The sequence below is a fragment of the Microtus pennsylvanicus genome, chromosome 1 (assembly GCF_037038515.1).
Source record: "Microtus pennsylvanicus isolate mMicPen1 chromosome 1, mMicPen1.hap1, whole genome shotgun sequence".
Lineage (NCBI taxonomy): Eukaryota > Metazoa > Chordata > Mammalia > Rodentia > Cricetidae > Microtus > Microtus pennsylvanicus.
In genome coordinates, this window is record NC_134579.1 from 170485671 (window position 1) to 170503053 (window position 17383).

Genomic DNA, 17383 nt, shown 5'->3' on the forward strand with positions numbered 1-17383 from the left:
GTACAGCATGCTGAATACACCTCATAATTCAAGACTGAATGTCAGAATAACACTAGGAGGAAAATTTTAATGTTCTCATCACACAAATAAAATAGTAGGAGTTTGAGGTGATAGATATGTTAATTATCTTAGTTTGACCATTTTACATGGCACTACAAAACCATAGTATCATTTTGTATGTGCTAAGTAATACTGGCCAAAATTTGCAAATATATAATGAAGAAAATAAATACCGGGTCATTTCAGTTGAAATGCCAGTGTTCCCGTGGAGGCATAATTTAATAGTCTGCTACAGGTCCGTATTAACTCTAGGGTGCCCTTGTAGTAGTGTGAGATTAATACCAATCCAGTGGCGATGCCCTGGAATGTAGGATTCAGAGAGCTTGCTCTGAGGGTTAGCTGAGAGCTGAGACACCAGGAAGACTGGAACAGGCCTTTTCTATTGGCTTCCTTCCTGCTTAGGAGAGAAGTGACTGACATGTAGACCTCTGACTTGCCTTCCAGAGTTGACCAGCCTCTCCTGCTGTCCTGCCTGTGTCACGCCGGGGCAGGAGTGTCCTGTTAACTCCGACAGAAAAGAGGATGGCCAAAGCTGTGGCTGCAGAGACCATGCGCACTGGTATTGGAAAACGAAGGACTATTTTTTTTTTTAAAGATCATCCTCAAATTACTGGACACGAGAAAGTTGAGAAAACAAACCCTCATTACCACGAGGGGAAATTATTGTGGTCAGCTGATTCTCTACACAGCCTAGTGTTCAGTGGAGGCTTCTCAAACATTTCCTCCCTGCTAAGCAGCTAGGCACGCAGCTGCACCAGTGTTGATGCTGTTATAACTCTCCCTACCCTTTTCTGAAGGGCGTTTAGGACAGAGTTAGTCTCTGATGCTCCCAAGGTACCCAGTTTAGTGAGTGCTCCTTTCTCAGGGTGGGAATGCGGGCCTTCTGTGTGTTCATGGCGGTGCCGTGCAGTGGGATCTGAGCAGATTAAGACATTTTCCTGTCAAGGTGAGTTCTGAAACTGTTCCTGCGTCGATGCAGCACCAGCAGCTCTAGGTACAGAGACCACACATGTGTCCTACTATTATTTTATTTATTTCCTGGTCCGACTGTGATTGGAGCTTCAAAGATAATCGTGATTCTTTTGCGTTTGGGTCTCTTTTCGCTCTGGCACAGCAGCATGTGGAGTCTATGGTCAGAGCAGCACCCGAGTTCTCTGAGGTGGCTGTGCTTCCTTGATTTCCGGAAGGTTGAGGTGTTTGTAAAGTGTTCGCAACCTCCCTTTTTGAGTACACTTTCACAGGGGATTGGAAATCTAGGGGCAAAGTGAATGACTTCATGGTCCCTCTTAAGGACACAGCTTCCTCGCTGGAGGCCAGCAGAGGGCGCACCACGCATGCGCAGCTCTCTCTCTCTCTCTCTCTCTCTCTCTCTCTCTCTCTCTCTCTCTCTCACACACACACACACACACACACACACACGCAGAGAGAGAGAGAGAGAGAGAGAGAGAGAGAGAGAGAGAGAGAGCCTCCAGACTTCAAAAGGGGGCGCACACAGTAAAAGGAGTTTTTAAGAAAAGTTGCACATAGTGTAATTTTAATCCATTCCATTTTTAAATACCACAATAAATTTAATTTTCACAATAAATTAAATAGCCATATTCAGTTTACAAAATAGAATTACTTAGTGTGAAACTGATATTTACAGCATTTACAATATGTACAGGACATTTGTCTGTGTTGACATACACACGGAAGTAAAAGGACTTGACTCTCCAGCACGTGATTGACATGCTACAAAAGACACCATGGTCCATACAAGGAAACAATAGTGCAAAATCACCACAGGAACTTTGGAACAACGTCAATTTTATGAGATGAGACATTCTTTTAAATAACAACAACAAAATAGCATATTCTGTTTTCATGTCACCAATCCGGTGTCTGTATTAAAGAGCCAGCTTCACTTTAGGACAACAAAACAAGAAACAAAAACCAAGAAAACAAAACAAAACCCGAAAATCCAAAAAACGGAATCCTCTCCTTCCTGACGCTTTGTAGCCATTGGTACATTTTCACACATTCATCTTTTGGCTTAAATCTATGAAAATGGCGGGTGACAAGTTCTGAATCCAAGGAAGACGAACTTGAGATCATCTGAAGTCACTTTCCCCCAGTCCCACCACCTCTACTCTTCTTTTGTAAATAGCTTCAAAGGTGCAGCTCTGCAGGCAGCAATTTAGTGTTCACACTTTTGTGAATTTTCAGTAGAAAAAGAATTGATCTTGCATTTGGTCACACACCGCATATGTACAAGTATTCATGGAGAAATGAACTAAGTAGCTGAGTCTGGGAAAGTGCGTATTTTAATCTAGAGGAGATGCCACATATCTCCGGGGACAACACACAGTGTTGTGTGATGGATTGTTTTAGGGCCAGTTCAATGTCCTCCCGGTGATCTGGTAAAATTTTTGATTAAAGAGATGAAAGAACTTGCGCAATTTGGTAACAACGGAGGGGTCTACCTCTGGATGGATGCGCCCCTTGCTGCCCGCCAGGCACTTATTAAAGATAATGTTAAATCGCAAACAGTAAAACCCTCTGGTAGCGTTGAAATATAAATTGTACTGACTTATCCTCGGAGGAAGGTTCAAGAACTTCTCCACTAGCTGCAGTTCCGGCAGAGGCTCGGTAATGAGACGGTCTCCATCCACGACGTGGAACTGTTCAATCGGAAAGTACTTCAGCCAGCGCTCCAGATGTTTCGTGTAGATGCTGGTCCTAACCGCCTTGTATTTCGTGTTCACCTCGCAGGTATTAGGGTCTATGGCTAGCTTCTCGAACTTATAGTAGGTTTTGTTCTTTCTCTCCTTCCCCTCTAGCACCTGAGTGTAATCAGAAATCGCTCGTGTGGTCGGCTCCCTGACAATGATCAACAGCTTGATGGATGAGTTCATTTTGTAAATCCTTTCCGGAACCTCTTCTGTGATGAAATAGGCCGGGCTCTTTTCAATTGTGATTTGCTGAGGGTAGGAAAAAGGCATTTTTTTCCTGTACCACTCAATGCCCTTGGCATAGTTCTCATCGTTGTCAAAGAAGTGGATCTCTTGAGAAGCTTTGACCACGGCAGGATGGAGGTTCAACATCTCTAGCAGGGCCCTAGTGCCCCCTTTCCGTACCCCAATGATGATGGCTTTGGGGAGCTGCTGGACCAGGTCATGGAGGCGAACCTGCTCCTTGGAAGAGTTGCCCTTGTGGAACTCATGCAGAAGACCTCTCTTAAACTGCAGGGCCCGGAGTGGGAACTCAGCCTGACTGTGGGCGCCACCAAATCGGGTTTCAACAGGGCAAATGGGCTGGAGCCTGCAAGCGGAAGAGAGACACCATAAGAAACTTATTCCCACTTAACTTCTCATTGTTCTGCATCTGTGCCCAGACTCAGATTCGACATGCATAAATAAAGCCACTGGGTCCCAGGCTGCTGCGATCCATTATGAACATATGTTTAGGAAATTTTATGTTAAGCAACTCTGTGTTCAGTGGAGCACACATAATTGATGGGATTTTTTTATTAGTGCTCCTTAAAAATTTTATTCACCAAGCACTTAATTGACTACGGCGTGTACTTATGCTCACAGTACAAGATAGACAAGTGACACCAGCCATACTAATAGCTTTTTAACAGCTCACCAGTTAAAATCATTCAGAAATTGGGAAGGCCGAAGATTATAATCTTCAGCTAAGACGCTGAAGGGCAAAGAGGGGGCCATTTATTTCAGGCGTTGTGTGGAATTGTTTCTTTCTTTTGTTCTCCTTTGGCAGCCTAGTGCCATTCACATGGCCCCTTAGCATCCTTGAGATACAGTCAGAGAGGGGGCTCCGATCCCTCTGATTGGCTCTTTGCATCACCGTTATGCAGAACTCCAGTCTTGGTCCTAGCTGAACATTTTTATTCTGTGAGAATTTCTGTCCCCCCATCCTTGGGGATAGGCAGAAGAGGGCTCTATTTCTGACTCTCTTCCCATGTCTATCTAAAAAGGTCAAGTTTCTGCATCCATTTTGCTGATGGTATGAACATCATTGTTTTCTGTATGACCCACCACTCCTGCAACCAGAAATCTGAAAGAAAGACTTTGATGGGGCCAGAAATCCCAAAATTTCATCCCACGCAATTGAATTTAGGAACTAGAGTTTATAAGATAAGGAATGCAATGGATAGAACCAGGAACGATAGACAACTCTATATTTTGCTGAGAAAGATGTAGTAATAGCCACAATAATATTAGAACAAAATGACTACTTTAACATGGCCTCTACATATGGTTAGAAAATTGTGTGTACTTTTATATATAATATGATGATAAGTTAAAATTCACTCTAATTAAAAAATCAACTAGGTTGATTTAGGAAGTCATTTTAGGCTTATTGGTCAAAGGGGATAATACCAATCAAAATGGCTATTAAATTATTTCTTCCAGATGAAATTTTCTAATGACTGCAGTAACTTGGAGTCTCTCTCCTCTGTGGCAATGAGGCTGTCTCTTGCTTTCCTAAGAGGCCCCATTGCATCTTCAAGCCATGTTCACCTGATTGTGTAAAACTTAGGGGCATTGGGTTTGCTCTATTTACCTAGGCCTATATCATAATCTTCAAGAAAAATAAAAACATGTGTTAGTTTTTCTAATATTTATTCAATGATTCTTGAAACAACTCACACCCATTTCGGAAAGTTGAAAACAAGCAATGGAAATCCATTGTGAAAACAGGGCTCATCACTGTTTTGGCTAGGGTTCTTTGCACTGTGATAAAATACCTATGGCCAAAGCCAATCTTAGGGAGGAAAAGATTTATTTCAGCTTTCATTCCCATATCACAGTCCATCATGGAAGGAAATCAGGGTGGGAACCCAAGACAGGAACGTAGTGGCAGAAACTAAGGCAGAAGCCCTGGAGGAAAGCAACTTACTGGCTTGTTTAGTCTGCTTTCTTAGGATGAACTGCCCAAGGGTGGCACTGTCCACAATGTACTGGGCCCTCCACATCAATCAAAAACTACACTACAGGCTTGTTTACAGGCCAATCTGATGGAGCTATATTCTCAATAGAGAGCCCCTCTTCCCACTTGAGTTAATCTTGTATCATTGAAAAAAAACTCAAACGAACCAGGACAACAGTTGGTTTTAGGAAAATGTGAATTTATAAATTCATTGGAATTATTATTCTAGGGTTCTAATTGAATGCTACAAAGTTGTCGGCAGATACATGGTTAAAAGTGTTTTTGATTGTAGCACCTTTGAGGATAGTATAAATTAACCTTTTTGCCCTTCTTGGGCTCTATCTATAGAGCTAGCACTATTTCACTGAGATATCCATTGACGGACATGTCTCCTAGGTATGTAGAATGATGCTAGTACCATTTCTGTGAACACTGAAGCAATCATCTCTCAAATATTATTCTGTAATATTTAATTCTCTTGCTCAACCCTGGGTGAAAAATGTTGACAAGGGCATCTCCAAGAGTAACTAAGCAGAGATGGAACTCCTTCTATCTGGAAAGGGCTGCCTTCTTTCTGAACTTGCCTCTTCTTTCTACTTCCTACCCTGGAAGATCAAACTCTATAAGGACGGTTGCTTTATGGATGCCCCCAGTAAAAAAGAACAGGTAAAGATAGGAGAAAATATCTCACTCCCCTGCTCCTTGAAAAGCAGTTCTAAGGCTGCCAGACCCAAAGCAGAATTTAACACTGGAAGAGACAAGGGAAGTAACTCAGGCTTCCTCCCAGAAAGCAGTCTCCAGTTACTAAGGATAAGCCTGAAGAAGCACGTGCCATTTTCAGACAAAATGTGTTCAAATTCTTAGGCAATGTACTGTGGGAAAGACCACCAGATGGTGAAATTTCTTATACAAGCCATCCCACTAAAGAGTTGAGAGGAAAACTGTTACTAGCTGATTGATACATGTGTTCACAGCTATAGGACCAATTACTCAATAAAATGTCAAAGATCTGCAACTAACGATGTTGGGAAGACTTCATATTGAAGTTCTGTTATAGACATAGGTCAAATGTTGCTATCTCAAGGTTTTTCACTATTAAATGGCACGTCAAGAATAAACACTGGAATGCCATCACTGAGTGATAAACTCGCAGTTAGATCTGCCACAATTACAAAGTAGAAGGAATTTTTAATGGGAAAACATCAAAAGGGGGTTAATGTTTATCAGTTAAGCTGGACACTGGCTGAAGGAAATTAAATTGTTGTATTGCTTTAAAACACTGGAACTACAGGATATTGTGAAGAAAACTGAAGCTGTTTCCATTTAAAAATGTGGATGTGTTTTTTTTGATTTTGGGAACAGAATAGGACAAAAAAATCCAGTCTTTCACTACAAGAATTAATTGAAAGGGGGAAAATAGCAGCTTCTTTATTTCAGAAACTAAGCTCTCAATATTACCCTGTCACCCTGGCTGTAGAACCATGAAAGAACATCTCAGGGACACGCAACTGTCATGATGGGGACTCCTGCAGGCCTGGCACCTCTCAACAGTTTGCCTATTAAGAGCCAACCCCCAATGCTGTAATTTCCTCTCTATGGATTTTCCAATGCCTTCTGGGAAATCATTCTGTGTGACAGCACCTTTGTTGGGTACCGGAACGCCAGAGTTAATTAACATAGTTAAAAATCCATGCCCGTAGCCATCCTTCCAGGGCAGGGGACTGCAAGCTTGATGAGCTTCTTTACTGGTGCATACATAATTGTCCACTCATAAATTTCAAAATGAAGAGACATAGTCCAATCACCACTGTGCCGTCATGGCTGACCGTCAGCACCAGGTACACACAGGCCACATTGGGTTCTAGTCAGTGATGGTATCATTTATTTATTTATTATGTGCCTATCTTTATGCCTTCTCTGAGCACGAGTGTCAGTGCTCCCAGAATACTGATTAATTTGAATGAAGCATCTTGGTTTGAGCTGTGTGGAACTTGTATCTTTAAGGTCTTAATGAATCAAAATCAACAGCACAGAAAAGTGTTTTTTCTTGGAAGTCTTGAGGGACAAAAAAAAAATGGATTAACTCAAAGTTATAGCCCAAGGAAGCTCACATCAGGAGATACAGAAGGCTGCATGAGTGGAGAGCATGTATTTAACCACCTACCTATCCAAGCTCCCAACTCTGGCAACTAGATACAGCAGACTCCCAACGGCAAGGCTTCCCAGCACCAGGAGCTTCTGTCTCAGCCACACCTGCTGTTTGAATAGCATGGCCCTCCATCAACCTTCAGGACTGCCACGGCCTGAGAGCAGAGAGAAGGTGCATGTCAGCGGTTGTCATAATGCCAGCCAGAACTGGAGACCAGCGATTAAGCAACAAAGAGATAGCATACCAATGTTGGCAGGTTTCATGGTGTAGCTGATTTTCACAAAACTTACCTTTCTTTCTTTCTGCTTTTAAAACCTAGCCCGTGCTGTAAGATCAACTATCAATTCTGTGGAGATTACACAGAATTTGTTCTGTCTTCAAAAATTTCTGAAGCACATAAAAATTCAGACATACATACATACTTACATTCATATCTAGACAGACAGAGAGAATACTGAAGAAATGAGCAACCCGAGGCTTTATCAGTAAGGCAACAAACTGGAAAACTGCAGTTAAAATAAGAGAATGAATGTTGAAATTCCCGTTTAGTAAATGGTCACTTGGGAATTAACATCCTTGTCTTAGACCTTTTTGCTCTGCTTTGCTGGTGAATGGAACAAAAGGGTGGGATTTCAAAAGTGACGGTTTCCTGAGGTTAGCAGAAGTGAGTATCCAGCCTGCCTATGCTTGAAGACACAGTCTCTAAGGAGTTTTCTGCTGGCTTTCATGTCTCCTCCCAGTCCAGGATGCTGGAAACACACTGTGACTAGTGGTCCTACTGTGTGGCCTCTCCAGGCTCCCGGGGAAACTGAACAGGTTGGGTTTTATCAGACTTACTTTTACCTCACTAAAAAGTTTATCTGGAAGCTTTGTTCTCTCGTACAAGAGAAGTGTAGTGTAAGGCTTTACTTGTGCCGTTATTATATTCTGGAGAAAAAATATATAAGCTCCCAATTCAGACTTCTTATTGAAAATAAATCCAATCTCCTTTCAAGATAAGATTGTTTGGTTCTTATTGAAACTAAAAATAGTAATCTGAGAAGACAGAAACAGAGCCCTGGATGGAAAAGATCTCACTGCAAAGGTATCTCCACGTCTGTTATGTGGAGATTCCTGCCATGCAGAAGGGGAATGCTGGCTTGTCAAGATGACCTAGATTCATTTATCAAGAAACTGCTGAGAGCCAATAGCATTCTCCACTATTAGAGTAGATACACAGTGATTTAAAAAAATGTTCCAAAAGAGTTTCAGCCCTTGGGCAACTGGTCATGTGATTAGAAAGTCATGGAACAACCAGAGAACACAACCCATATCTCAATGTGTGGATAAATGTTGGTAAAAGACACTGTGGGCTCCATAAAACTTCAGTTTTTATTTGCTAGGGAAACTGTAGGAAGTCATCCATAGAGAGGTCATAGGAACAGATAAAGGAGCTTGTTCATGTGCTCGGCTCTGCGCTGGGTGCTACAGAGAATCATGAACAATTAGACAGACACAGTCCTTGCTGTGAAAGTCAGATGGTAAGTCAACAAACCTATATGGGATTAAAAGATACTTACAAATTATATTAAACGTCACAAAGGAAAATGATAGGAGAAAAGAAGTCCCAGGGAGTTTCTGGTCTCCCTGGAGGAGGGAGTGTTGGGTAACGCACTGGGGAGGATAGATAGCAAGGAGGCAGGAGGCAAGGTGGGGTGACAGGGGGCAGAAGAACCACTATGCCTGGGAGCTGGGGCAGGAAATGCTTGGCTCTCATGATAAGCTAAAGCAGGTGGAGGCAACAGCATAGAAAAGAGTATAAAAGGAGTTTACTGAGGTCTACTCTGGTAAGCACATGGTCGAGATGCTATTTCAGGAAATCCCAGGCTTAAATGCAAATACTATTGCAGGATACACACAGCAAGGCAAGAACTAGGTCCAACGTAGAATCCCCGGACCTTTCTTTCCTTAGCCACAGATGTGGCGGCTTGTGACCTCTCCACATGCTGTGGCTTGAATGGGTAATGACCCCCACAGGCGCTTGGTCCTCACTGGTGGCGCTGTTTGGGAGGATTATGAAGCATTTAGGGGGTGGAGCCTTACCGGAGGAAATACATCACCTGGCTTTGAGATTTTTATGGTCTGGCCCCACTTCCCATGTTGCCATGGTTTCCCCACCTTGATGGTCTCTATCCCTCTGAAACCGTAAGCCAAAGTAAATCCCCCTTTCTGCTAAGTTGCTTTTGGGCGCCTGACTTTTATTACAGCAACAGAAAAGTAATGAATGGCCTGTGCTGTGCTGCTGCAGGGAGAAGGAAGGGAGTTCTCTAAGTAGCGAGGCTCCTCAAAGGCTTATGGGCTTTCCTGACTAAAGGATTACACATCCTTTCTGCTTTAGTGTGAATGAATTACATGCGCGTGTGTTCACAGACAAACAGGGTGAGCTGAGGGGAAAAGTCTCAGAGCTTCAGTGGGAGTCGACAGCCTTCCGCAGAGGACCAAGAGAGCAGGCCTAAGAAGCCGTTTGGCTTTCCGAGGTATTTATCCATGGTGCCCACACCATCCTGCTCAAAAGTGTGAGGCCCAGTGCTTTATCTACTGTCGCAGCTCCTCACTCCACCTGTCTGTCTTCAATGCCACGCCACCTAAGTGTTAAAATTCAGGATTCATCCTGGACCCTTCATGAAGAATTCTCCAGGGGAGGCTCCTGCCAGTGGTCCAGCTTGAGCAACACCGATTTCTCTTCCTCCAAGCACTAGAACCACACACTGATTCACTGCTCTAAAACTTGATGGAATTTATAAGTATGGGAAAGTTAAGTGAAAGGATTTGAGCCTTATTCAGTTTGTTTTGCTGTCTAGGCCAGAGAATCGCTCCAGGAGCTTGGCAGAGACACTTTAAGAATCACCCGGTCTCCTTCTTAGAGGTGCCAGGCTGATGGTTCTGCTGTAAGCCGGCGTTTGCAATTCCAGGTGAGAAAACTACTTCATTGAATGTTGCTTTCTACTGCCATGTATGTCTGATCACCCTAGCCAGAGAATTTCTTCATGCCGTCTTCTGTCCAGGCACTCGGCCATCCTCCCATGCCTATGTGTGTGTGTGTATGTTTTTTTAATAACACATAGGTATGTTCTCTATACTCTTATTCTATGGGACTGCAGAACCTAGTTAATCTTCCTAATATAAGCTGTTTTGTTCCTGACCTGTTTGGGAGTTGTTTACTGGCTCAAGTCTAGTAGGCCAGGCCTTTCTTCCAAGGCTTAGTGTGATGGCCATCATCTTTCCCTTCCATGAGTTGCCTACACTCGCCTCTGTGCCCGCTTGGCTATTTCCTTTCTGCTCTCCATCCCCTTTGGCTTTGATGCTCCTGTTAGTGTCCTCACTGGCAGGGAACATCTTTTCTATGTCTCTTAGCATCGCCAGGTCCCACTGATTCTTTTCAGGAGGGTTGATCAAGGAGTAAACATCCCACCGCACTTCCTGCCAGCTGCTAGGAATGGATCTGGTCTATTGTACTGAAAACTAGAGGGCCAAAGGGGAATATCTAGGCCTGGGAATAGAGCTTGGAAAGCGTTTGCTCATGTGGGTAAGTGTTGTAATAAGGGCGGCGGGCTGCGTCCCCGGCACCCGGCCGCCCCCACGGCTAGCTTTACCCGAAATAATTACATGGAAACTGTATTCTTTTAAACACCACTTGGCCCATTTCTATCTAGCCTCTTCTAGGCTAGCTCTCGCACCTGGATTAGCCCATTTCTAATAATCTGCTGTAGCCCATGAGCTGGTTTACCAGGAATGATCTTAACCTGCATCTGCCTGGAATGGGAGAACCATGGCGACTCTCTGACTCAGCTTCTTTCTCCCAGCCTTCTGTTCTGTTTACTCCACCCACCTAAGGGTGGGCCTATCAAATGGGCCTAGCAGTTTCTTTATTGCTTAACCAATGAAATCAACAGATTGATATATGACACTCCCACATCAGGTAAGCAAAGCTCTGAAGTGACCTTTTGGTTAGACGCTGCTTAATAATGGCAAGTGAGGATAAGAAGGAAAAGGGAGGGAACATAAAGGCTGCTGAGGTCCAGGACTCAGGGACTAGAACATTTACCACTTTCCTGTAGAAATGTTTGTGCAAGCCTGTATGCCTTAGACTGTTAAGCCTGACAAACTCTGAGGTTATTTTTTCTATGACCCCTGTGAATCTTTCAATCTCACTGTGACCCCCAAGCACCTCAACTATAGACTCTGACCTCTGGACAAGCCCACATGTTCTCATGTAGGTTTTTCTCTGTGAGATGTGCTGGTACACCCAATATACATGCAGTTCAAGTTCCCTGTGTGCAAGATGCCTTAAATGTGTCTGCTAGGATTTTCTCTAGCTTCCTGTTTGAAGAGCTGGCGTAGTCCTCAGACGGATTCCTCTTACGCTCTATCTGGCCCATCACCCCATTCAAGCACCTTTAGGTCTGCTGCGATGGGGAGGGTGTCTGCATGTGAGATCTCAGCTGCCAAGGGAGTTGCCAGTGACACACGGCAGACACCACAGTCTCAGTGCCAGGAGCACTTGCGAACGTTCTGGTTTAGTTTTGTCATGGGAACCTTCTGAAATTTGTTTTCCTCACCTGTAGAGTGAAGACAATAGTGCCTGTCTCATTGGATTAGCATGACATGGACCCCGGGAGAGAACTTTGAAAGTATCATAGCACGTTACAGAACTGAACCTTAATTAATATCTCGAGGAGGCAAATTAATTAGTTCTTGCGTTTTGAAAAGGAAAATGATAGAATAGATGTAGTTCTCATAAGTAGTATAATTGGATTGTGAAAAACATAGGGTCATTTTAAGCATAAATAACTTTTAATGGGATCTCCTATTAAATATTCAAATACCAACACTGGAGTTTCTATTCATGTAAGACAGTGGGCATGGACATGTGCCCATGCACATACAGCCAAGGCTTGTCTTGATGAGCTAAACCCTCCGGGAACTTTTGAGGGATGGAGAGGTCTCGCCAGTATGTCCCAGTGACAGTCTTTAGGAGAAAGACAGTGACATTTTCTTCTATTTTATAGACAGTGACAGGGATGATGTGAGAGCAGTCCTAGAATAAATTTTTCTGAAGAAAATGTAAGATATTGACTGAGAGTCAGGATGCCTATTTTGTTTTTCTATAGTATCAAGAAGTGTTTAAGAGCCTTTAAAAGTTGGGATCTCAAACACTAGGAGTTGTCCCTCTTAGTCTGAGAATACAACAAAATGGTATAGACTTGATCTTTATGGGCAATGCTATTAAACCAGATGGAGAGCTGGTGCTATTTCAGTCACAGTTTACCAGAGCAGCTGTGATAATTGGTTTTGGTTGTCAACTTTTTTTTTTGTTTTTTTTGGTTTTTTCGAGACAGGGTTTCTCTGTGGTTTTGGAGCCTGTCCTGGAACTAGCTCTTGTAGACCAGGTTGGTCTCGAACTCACAGAGATCTGCCTGCCTCTGCCTCCCGAGTGCTGGGATTAAAGGCGTGCGCCACCTCCGCCCGGCCAACTTGAGTGGATCTGATTTTAACTAAGGCAAGTCTCTGGGTGATGGTTGAGGCCATTTCCTGGAAAGGTTGATAGCTGGGGAAGAAAGATTCCCCCCTTACAGATGGCAGCACCTTTTGGCAGCAATCCAGACAGAAAGGGGTCTGAGGGAGATGCAGTGCTGTTTTTGCCTGCCTGCCTTCACTCCTGATGGTAAATGCATCTACACCGCTACTGCTTTTGCTACCTTCGCTAACACTGGAAACCAGCTCCTTCAGCCTTCCCATTTTGACTGAAGTCTCTCCAGGACTCCTCTAGACCATCAGTACCAAACTGAGAATCTGAGGCATCTAGCCTCATGACTAAGCAGCTCCTGGTACCCTACACATCTTCCTTGCCTTAAGGGCTAAAGGTTCTCAACTTCTCTAGTGTGTAGACAGCCATTGGCTGGGAAACCCAATCTGTATTGGGCAAGCCAATCTAATATGTTCCTTTTCTAATCTGCATTCATTCTATCTGTGCTGTTCCTCTAGAGAATGCTGGCTAAAACCCTGTTATATAGGAAACAGGTCGTTTATAATGATTTTAAATGTTTGTAACGTATTTTTATGGGCCTAGACTAATATTTAAGTCTTTACTTGTCTTTTATTTTTTCTCTCTCAGTATCTCATTTTGTGTTTCAAGAACAACACAGTCTCTGTTTCTTCTACCAGTAAAACTTCCACAGACAGGGTGTACGAGCCGAACACAGTCAGTATCTACAAGAGAGTATGTGGCCAGAAACAACAAGCTGCAGAGACATCTGGCCGTTTCGCTAAAACAGCAGTCAGCAAAGAAAGAAACAATTCCCAAGCTCCAACCAAGATATGAGGGGATTCAGAAATAATAATGATACAGATATGCTCAAGTGTTGCTCAGGGGCTTGCAGACACGGGTCCCGCAAGCCCCTGGTAGCAGTAACAACAATAATGGGAATGATAACAACAGAGTTCATTAAAACAGCTGAACTTCCTCGGCAGAATGACTCCTGCGAAATCACAGCCCTCTTTTGAGTGCTAGCTCAGTCGTTCCAGGAAACAGCCTTCAGAGGCAGACGAGACACGTGTCTATGACTACCAGGCTCTGCTCTGTTCACGTTTATTTTCTGTTGTAATGCAACAGACTTGTAAAGTACAAGCTGTTTTATTTTATTTTTTGGATGGATACAGAGAGATGCACAGATTACTTACCCAGGGGCATGTGCTAGCACACGCAGAGGGAGGATTCAAATTCAGAGTTATGTGAACCCCCCAAAGGGCGGGGCTCCTAGACTATTGCACCACTTAAACCCCCAGACGCTCTTCTGGGAGAATCTAGGAAAGCTTATTCACTGGTGGACCAGGGCAGACAAATAATATAACTTGTCCTTGAAACTTGAAGTGGTAGAAAAAGCAAAGGAGAAAAAGTTTCTATGGAAAAGAGAACTGGAAAGGGAAACAATTGTGTGGTTCCAGCCCTCTTAAAGGAGGAGGAACGTTGGTGAGGGATAGCAAGCAAATTAAGGAGGAGGAAGGCTGGTGAGTTACGGCGGTCGAATCAATGGCCGAAAGCACTTCAGAGCTGTTAGGCAGCTCCTCTTTCATCACACCACGCGGAATGCAGACTCACCAGAACGTGAGGCCCTCAACTGCCTTCTGCCTCGTCGCTATGAAAGATTTTATAGTTGATGATGAAAATATTGGTCTTGACTGCCATCTGTCACCGACTCAGGTTATCGTGTGCTGGCTTTCAGGAGACCCTGATGAAATCTGTTTAGTATCTTTACATCACCACTGTGTCCCACTGGCCGCCCCCCAGCCCTTCCCCTGAGTACCGTAGCCCACGACTCCCCATCTGCCCGCCAGTTCATCCTAGAAGAAGCCCAGGAGTTCATCAGCCTTGGTTTTTAGCTCAGCGCACTTGGTTCCATCGTTAGTGCACTGTCATTTGTCACTGCTGTGATCCAGGTCGCTGTCTCGCTCAAGCTAACCATTATGGCCTCCTGAGTGGCCTCCTACTATTAGTTCTGCTTCTGCTTCAATTTATTCTCCACTCCGATGCCAGATGGATCTTTGTCAATGGAAATCTGATCTCGTTGCCTCCAGGCTTAATATTCTTTAATGGGTCCCTATCAGTGAGGTGGGTTTAAAGGGTCCTTTACCCCTTTCCACCTCACTGCCCCCCCCCATCTATACTTAGTAGCTTCAGCACAGAGAATGGCTTGCTATTCTTGAATTGGGAGTGGTCCCCATTTTTTTGAGGTTCTTACAGCCCCTAAACAGAACTCTGTGAGGAGAACATGGGCCTTCACTGCCAGCCTCATGCTCCCTCTGTCTCCTCTAGGCCTCATGTTCTCATCTTAGTTCTTACGGAGTCTTTCTGGTAGTCAGGGAAGGCTGAGATTTTCTTTCCATGCGCCACCACAGCCGCCACCACAGAATTCTACTTAACCCAAAATGGCTGACTTGCGTGTCCTCCCATAATGTCAGTTTCCAGATTAAGAGTGTGTGTTTTCGTTATTGAATTATCACCAGCGCTTAGGGTCGCAGATGCTCTGCAAACAATTGCTGAATAATCAAATCAGTCAGATGGGATGGCCTTTAATATCCTGAAAGCTGTGACACCTGGACACCACCTCTCTTTAACTGAATTGAAACACTTTATCTTTGCAGGGTGCTTGCAGGCTCATCAAGAGTTATGCGCCTGAAAGTGATCTCATTTTCCTGGCTTTTTGAGAAAACCTGGGTACTTAACTATCCTTTGTCTGGATTCAGCTGTTGTTAACATTTTGCTATATACTTTCTTTGTCCCTCTTATTGCTGTGTAAACACATTTTGCTTTTACTGATCCATTTGAAAGTTTGTAGCAGACTCAGCCCTGCAGCATCAGAAGGCCCCATATGATGAGCCCCAGACTTGGCAGAGGGAAGGCAGTAGCATTGTGTCTCAGAGGTCTGGAGAGCTCAAGTGGTCCTGTCCAAAGTCCAAACTGCCTAGTGTACCAACTGTAAACTGTCAGCCTTAGGCTTCCCACAGCCCCACTCCTGTCTTTCAGGGAAAGCTGCAAATTTTACAGATCCCACCAGTAGAAACCAATGTAGCCCCACCTTTCCCTAAATTCAATCTGTGAAGTTTGATGAGCTGGGTAACCAAAACAAACAGACCAAAAAATAAAAAATAAATAAACAAAAAGAAGGAAGCCAGACTGACAGAAGGGAGGCAGAGAAAATATTCCCACAAGAGTTCTTGTCAAATATACTTCACTCCCCCTCCTTTAAATTTCTTTAAAGAAAGACAGCCGAGGAAACAACTTGTTATTCTAACGTGAGTGGTGGAGGCTGGGTAACACCCATCCACTGACATGCGACAATAGCTCCTATCACAAGCCAGTTGCTCTGTGTGTGTGTCTGACTATCTGTGTGTGTCTGAGTCTCTCTATGTGTGTGTGTTTATGTCTCTGTGTGTCTTTGTGTGTGTCTATATGTGTGTATGTGTTTGTGTGTGTGTGTCTGTATGTATGTCTCTGTCTGTGTGTTTGTGTGTCTGTATGTCTGTTTTTGTGTGTATCTGTGTGCATGTCTGTATATGCGCATGTCAGATACTAACATGGGGTGTCTTGGCTACTCCTTATTTTTCTGGGACCGGTTTTCTCACTAAACCTGGATCTCACTGATTCAGCTAGACTAGCAAGTCAGAAAGCCCTACTCATCCTCCTGTATCTGTCTCCTTGGTGCTGAGATTATAGGTGTGTTTACTCAATTTGGCTTTTTTACTTGGTGCTAGAGATCAAATTTGGTTCCTCATGCTTCTGTGGTAAACACTTTACTGACATAGTTCTATTTCCTGCCCCTTAAAGTCACTATTAAAAATTAGATTATAGCCTGGTGAGGTGGCCTACAACTGTGACCCTAGCTCTCACGAGACAGAGGCAGGAGGATTGTAATTAAAGTCCAGCCTAGGCTGCATATATTTAAAATGAAATAAACTGTCGAAGGCAGTAACTATTGTTACCTGATTATCTTGGTGTGCACTTTTGAGGATAAACCAGTTGCTCCGTATGGTGGGAATACTGCGCATCTCTTTCCAGTCCCCCATGCAGCAAATTCATCTTCACTGCTTCAAATTCCAAATTAGTCCATTAATGTTGTTAGCTTAAAAGTAGTGATGAAGGGATGATTGTCGCAACAGAAATTGTAGACAATCTAAGCCATCCACCCTCACTGAGATCAGCCTGAGTTTTTACCAGCATCACTGTTACTCCTGTCTTTCATTACTTAGGTCTTTTTGAAGACCTAATTTCCAAGCATGAAGGGTGATGTGATACCACTTGTATGAAATGAGGCTGGGCTGTGCCCTCTCTCCTCCTCTCTTCACCCATGTCCCCATTTTCCTGACTTTTCTCATGGACCCACTGTCATTTCTAAGCCTCGTGTGATCCTTCCCTTCTGTCCCTGTGATCTGTTGTCCCTGTCTTTCTCTGCCTCTTTCCATTTTCCTCTACCTTGCCACCGAGTATGTTTTCTAAAGAGCTTAAAAAACAAATGATGAAGAAAAATGGTTTTAAAATAACATTGATAGCTAAAAAATAAAGTATAGCTAAATGCACTATAAAACCTGTATTTAATAAAACTATAATCTACAGTTAGTTTTCATGCAAAACGATGCATCTCCTACTTATAATAGAGCAGGTTAATATTTCTTAAATTGAAATATTCATGAGTTAGGGCCCGCTGA

General features: G+C 43.6%; 1 protein-coding gene across 1 annotated transcript; it reads right to left on the reverse strand.

Moving 5' to 3' along the window:
• Positions 1-2271: 2271 nt before the first annotated feature.
• On the reverse strand, positions 2272-7291 carry LOC142842499 (heparan sulfate glucosamine 3-O-sulfotransferase 5-like). The gene is made up of 2 exons (XM_075959222.1): positions 7157-7291; positions 2272-3360 (listed from the first exon to the last, which is right to left on the reverse strand). Exons 1-2 carry the CDS (start codon positions 7261-7263, stop codon positions 2427-2429), a joined length of 1041 nt encoding a protein of 346 aa, XP_075815337.1. The 5' UTR covers positions 7264-7291; the 3' UTR covers positions 2272-2426.
• Positions 7292-17383: the final 10092 nt, after the last annotated feature.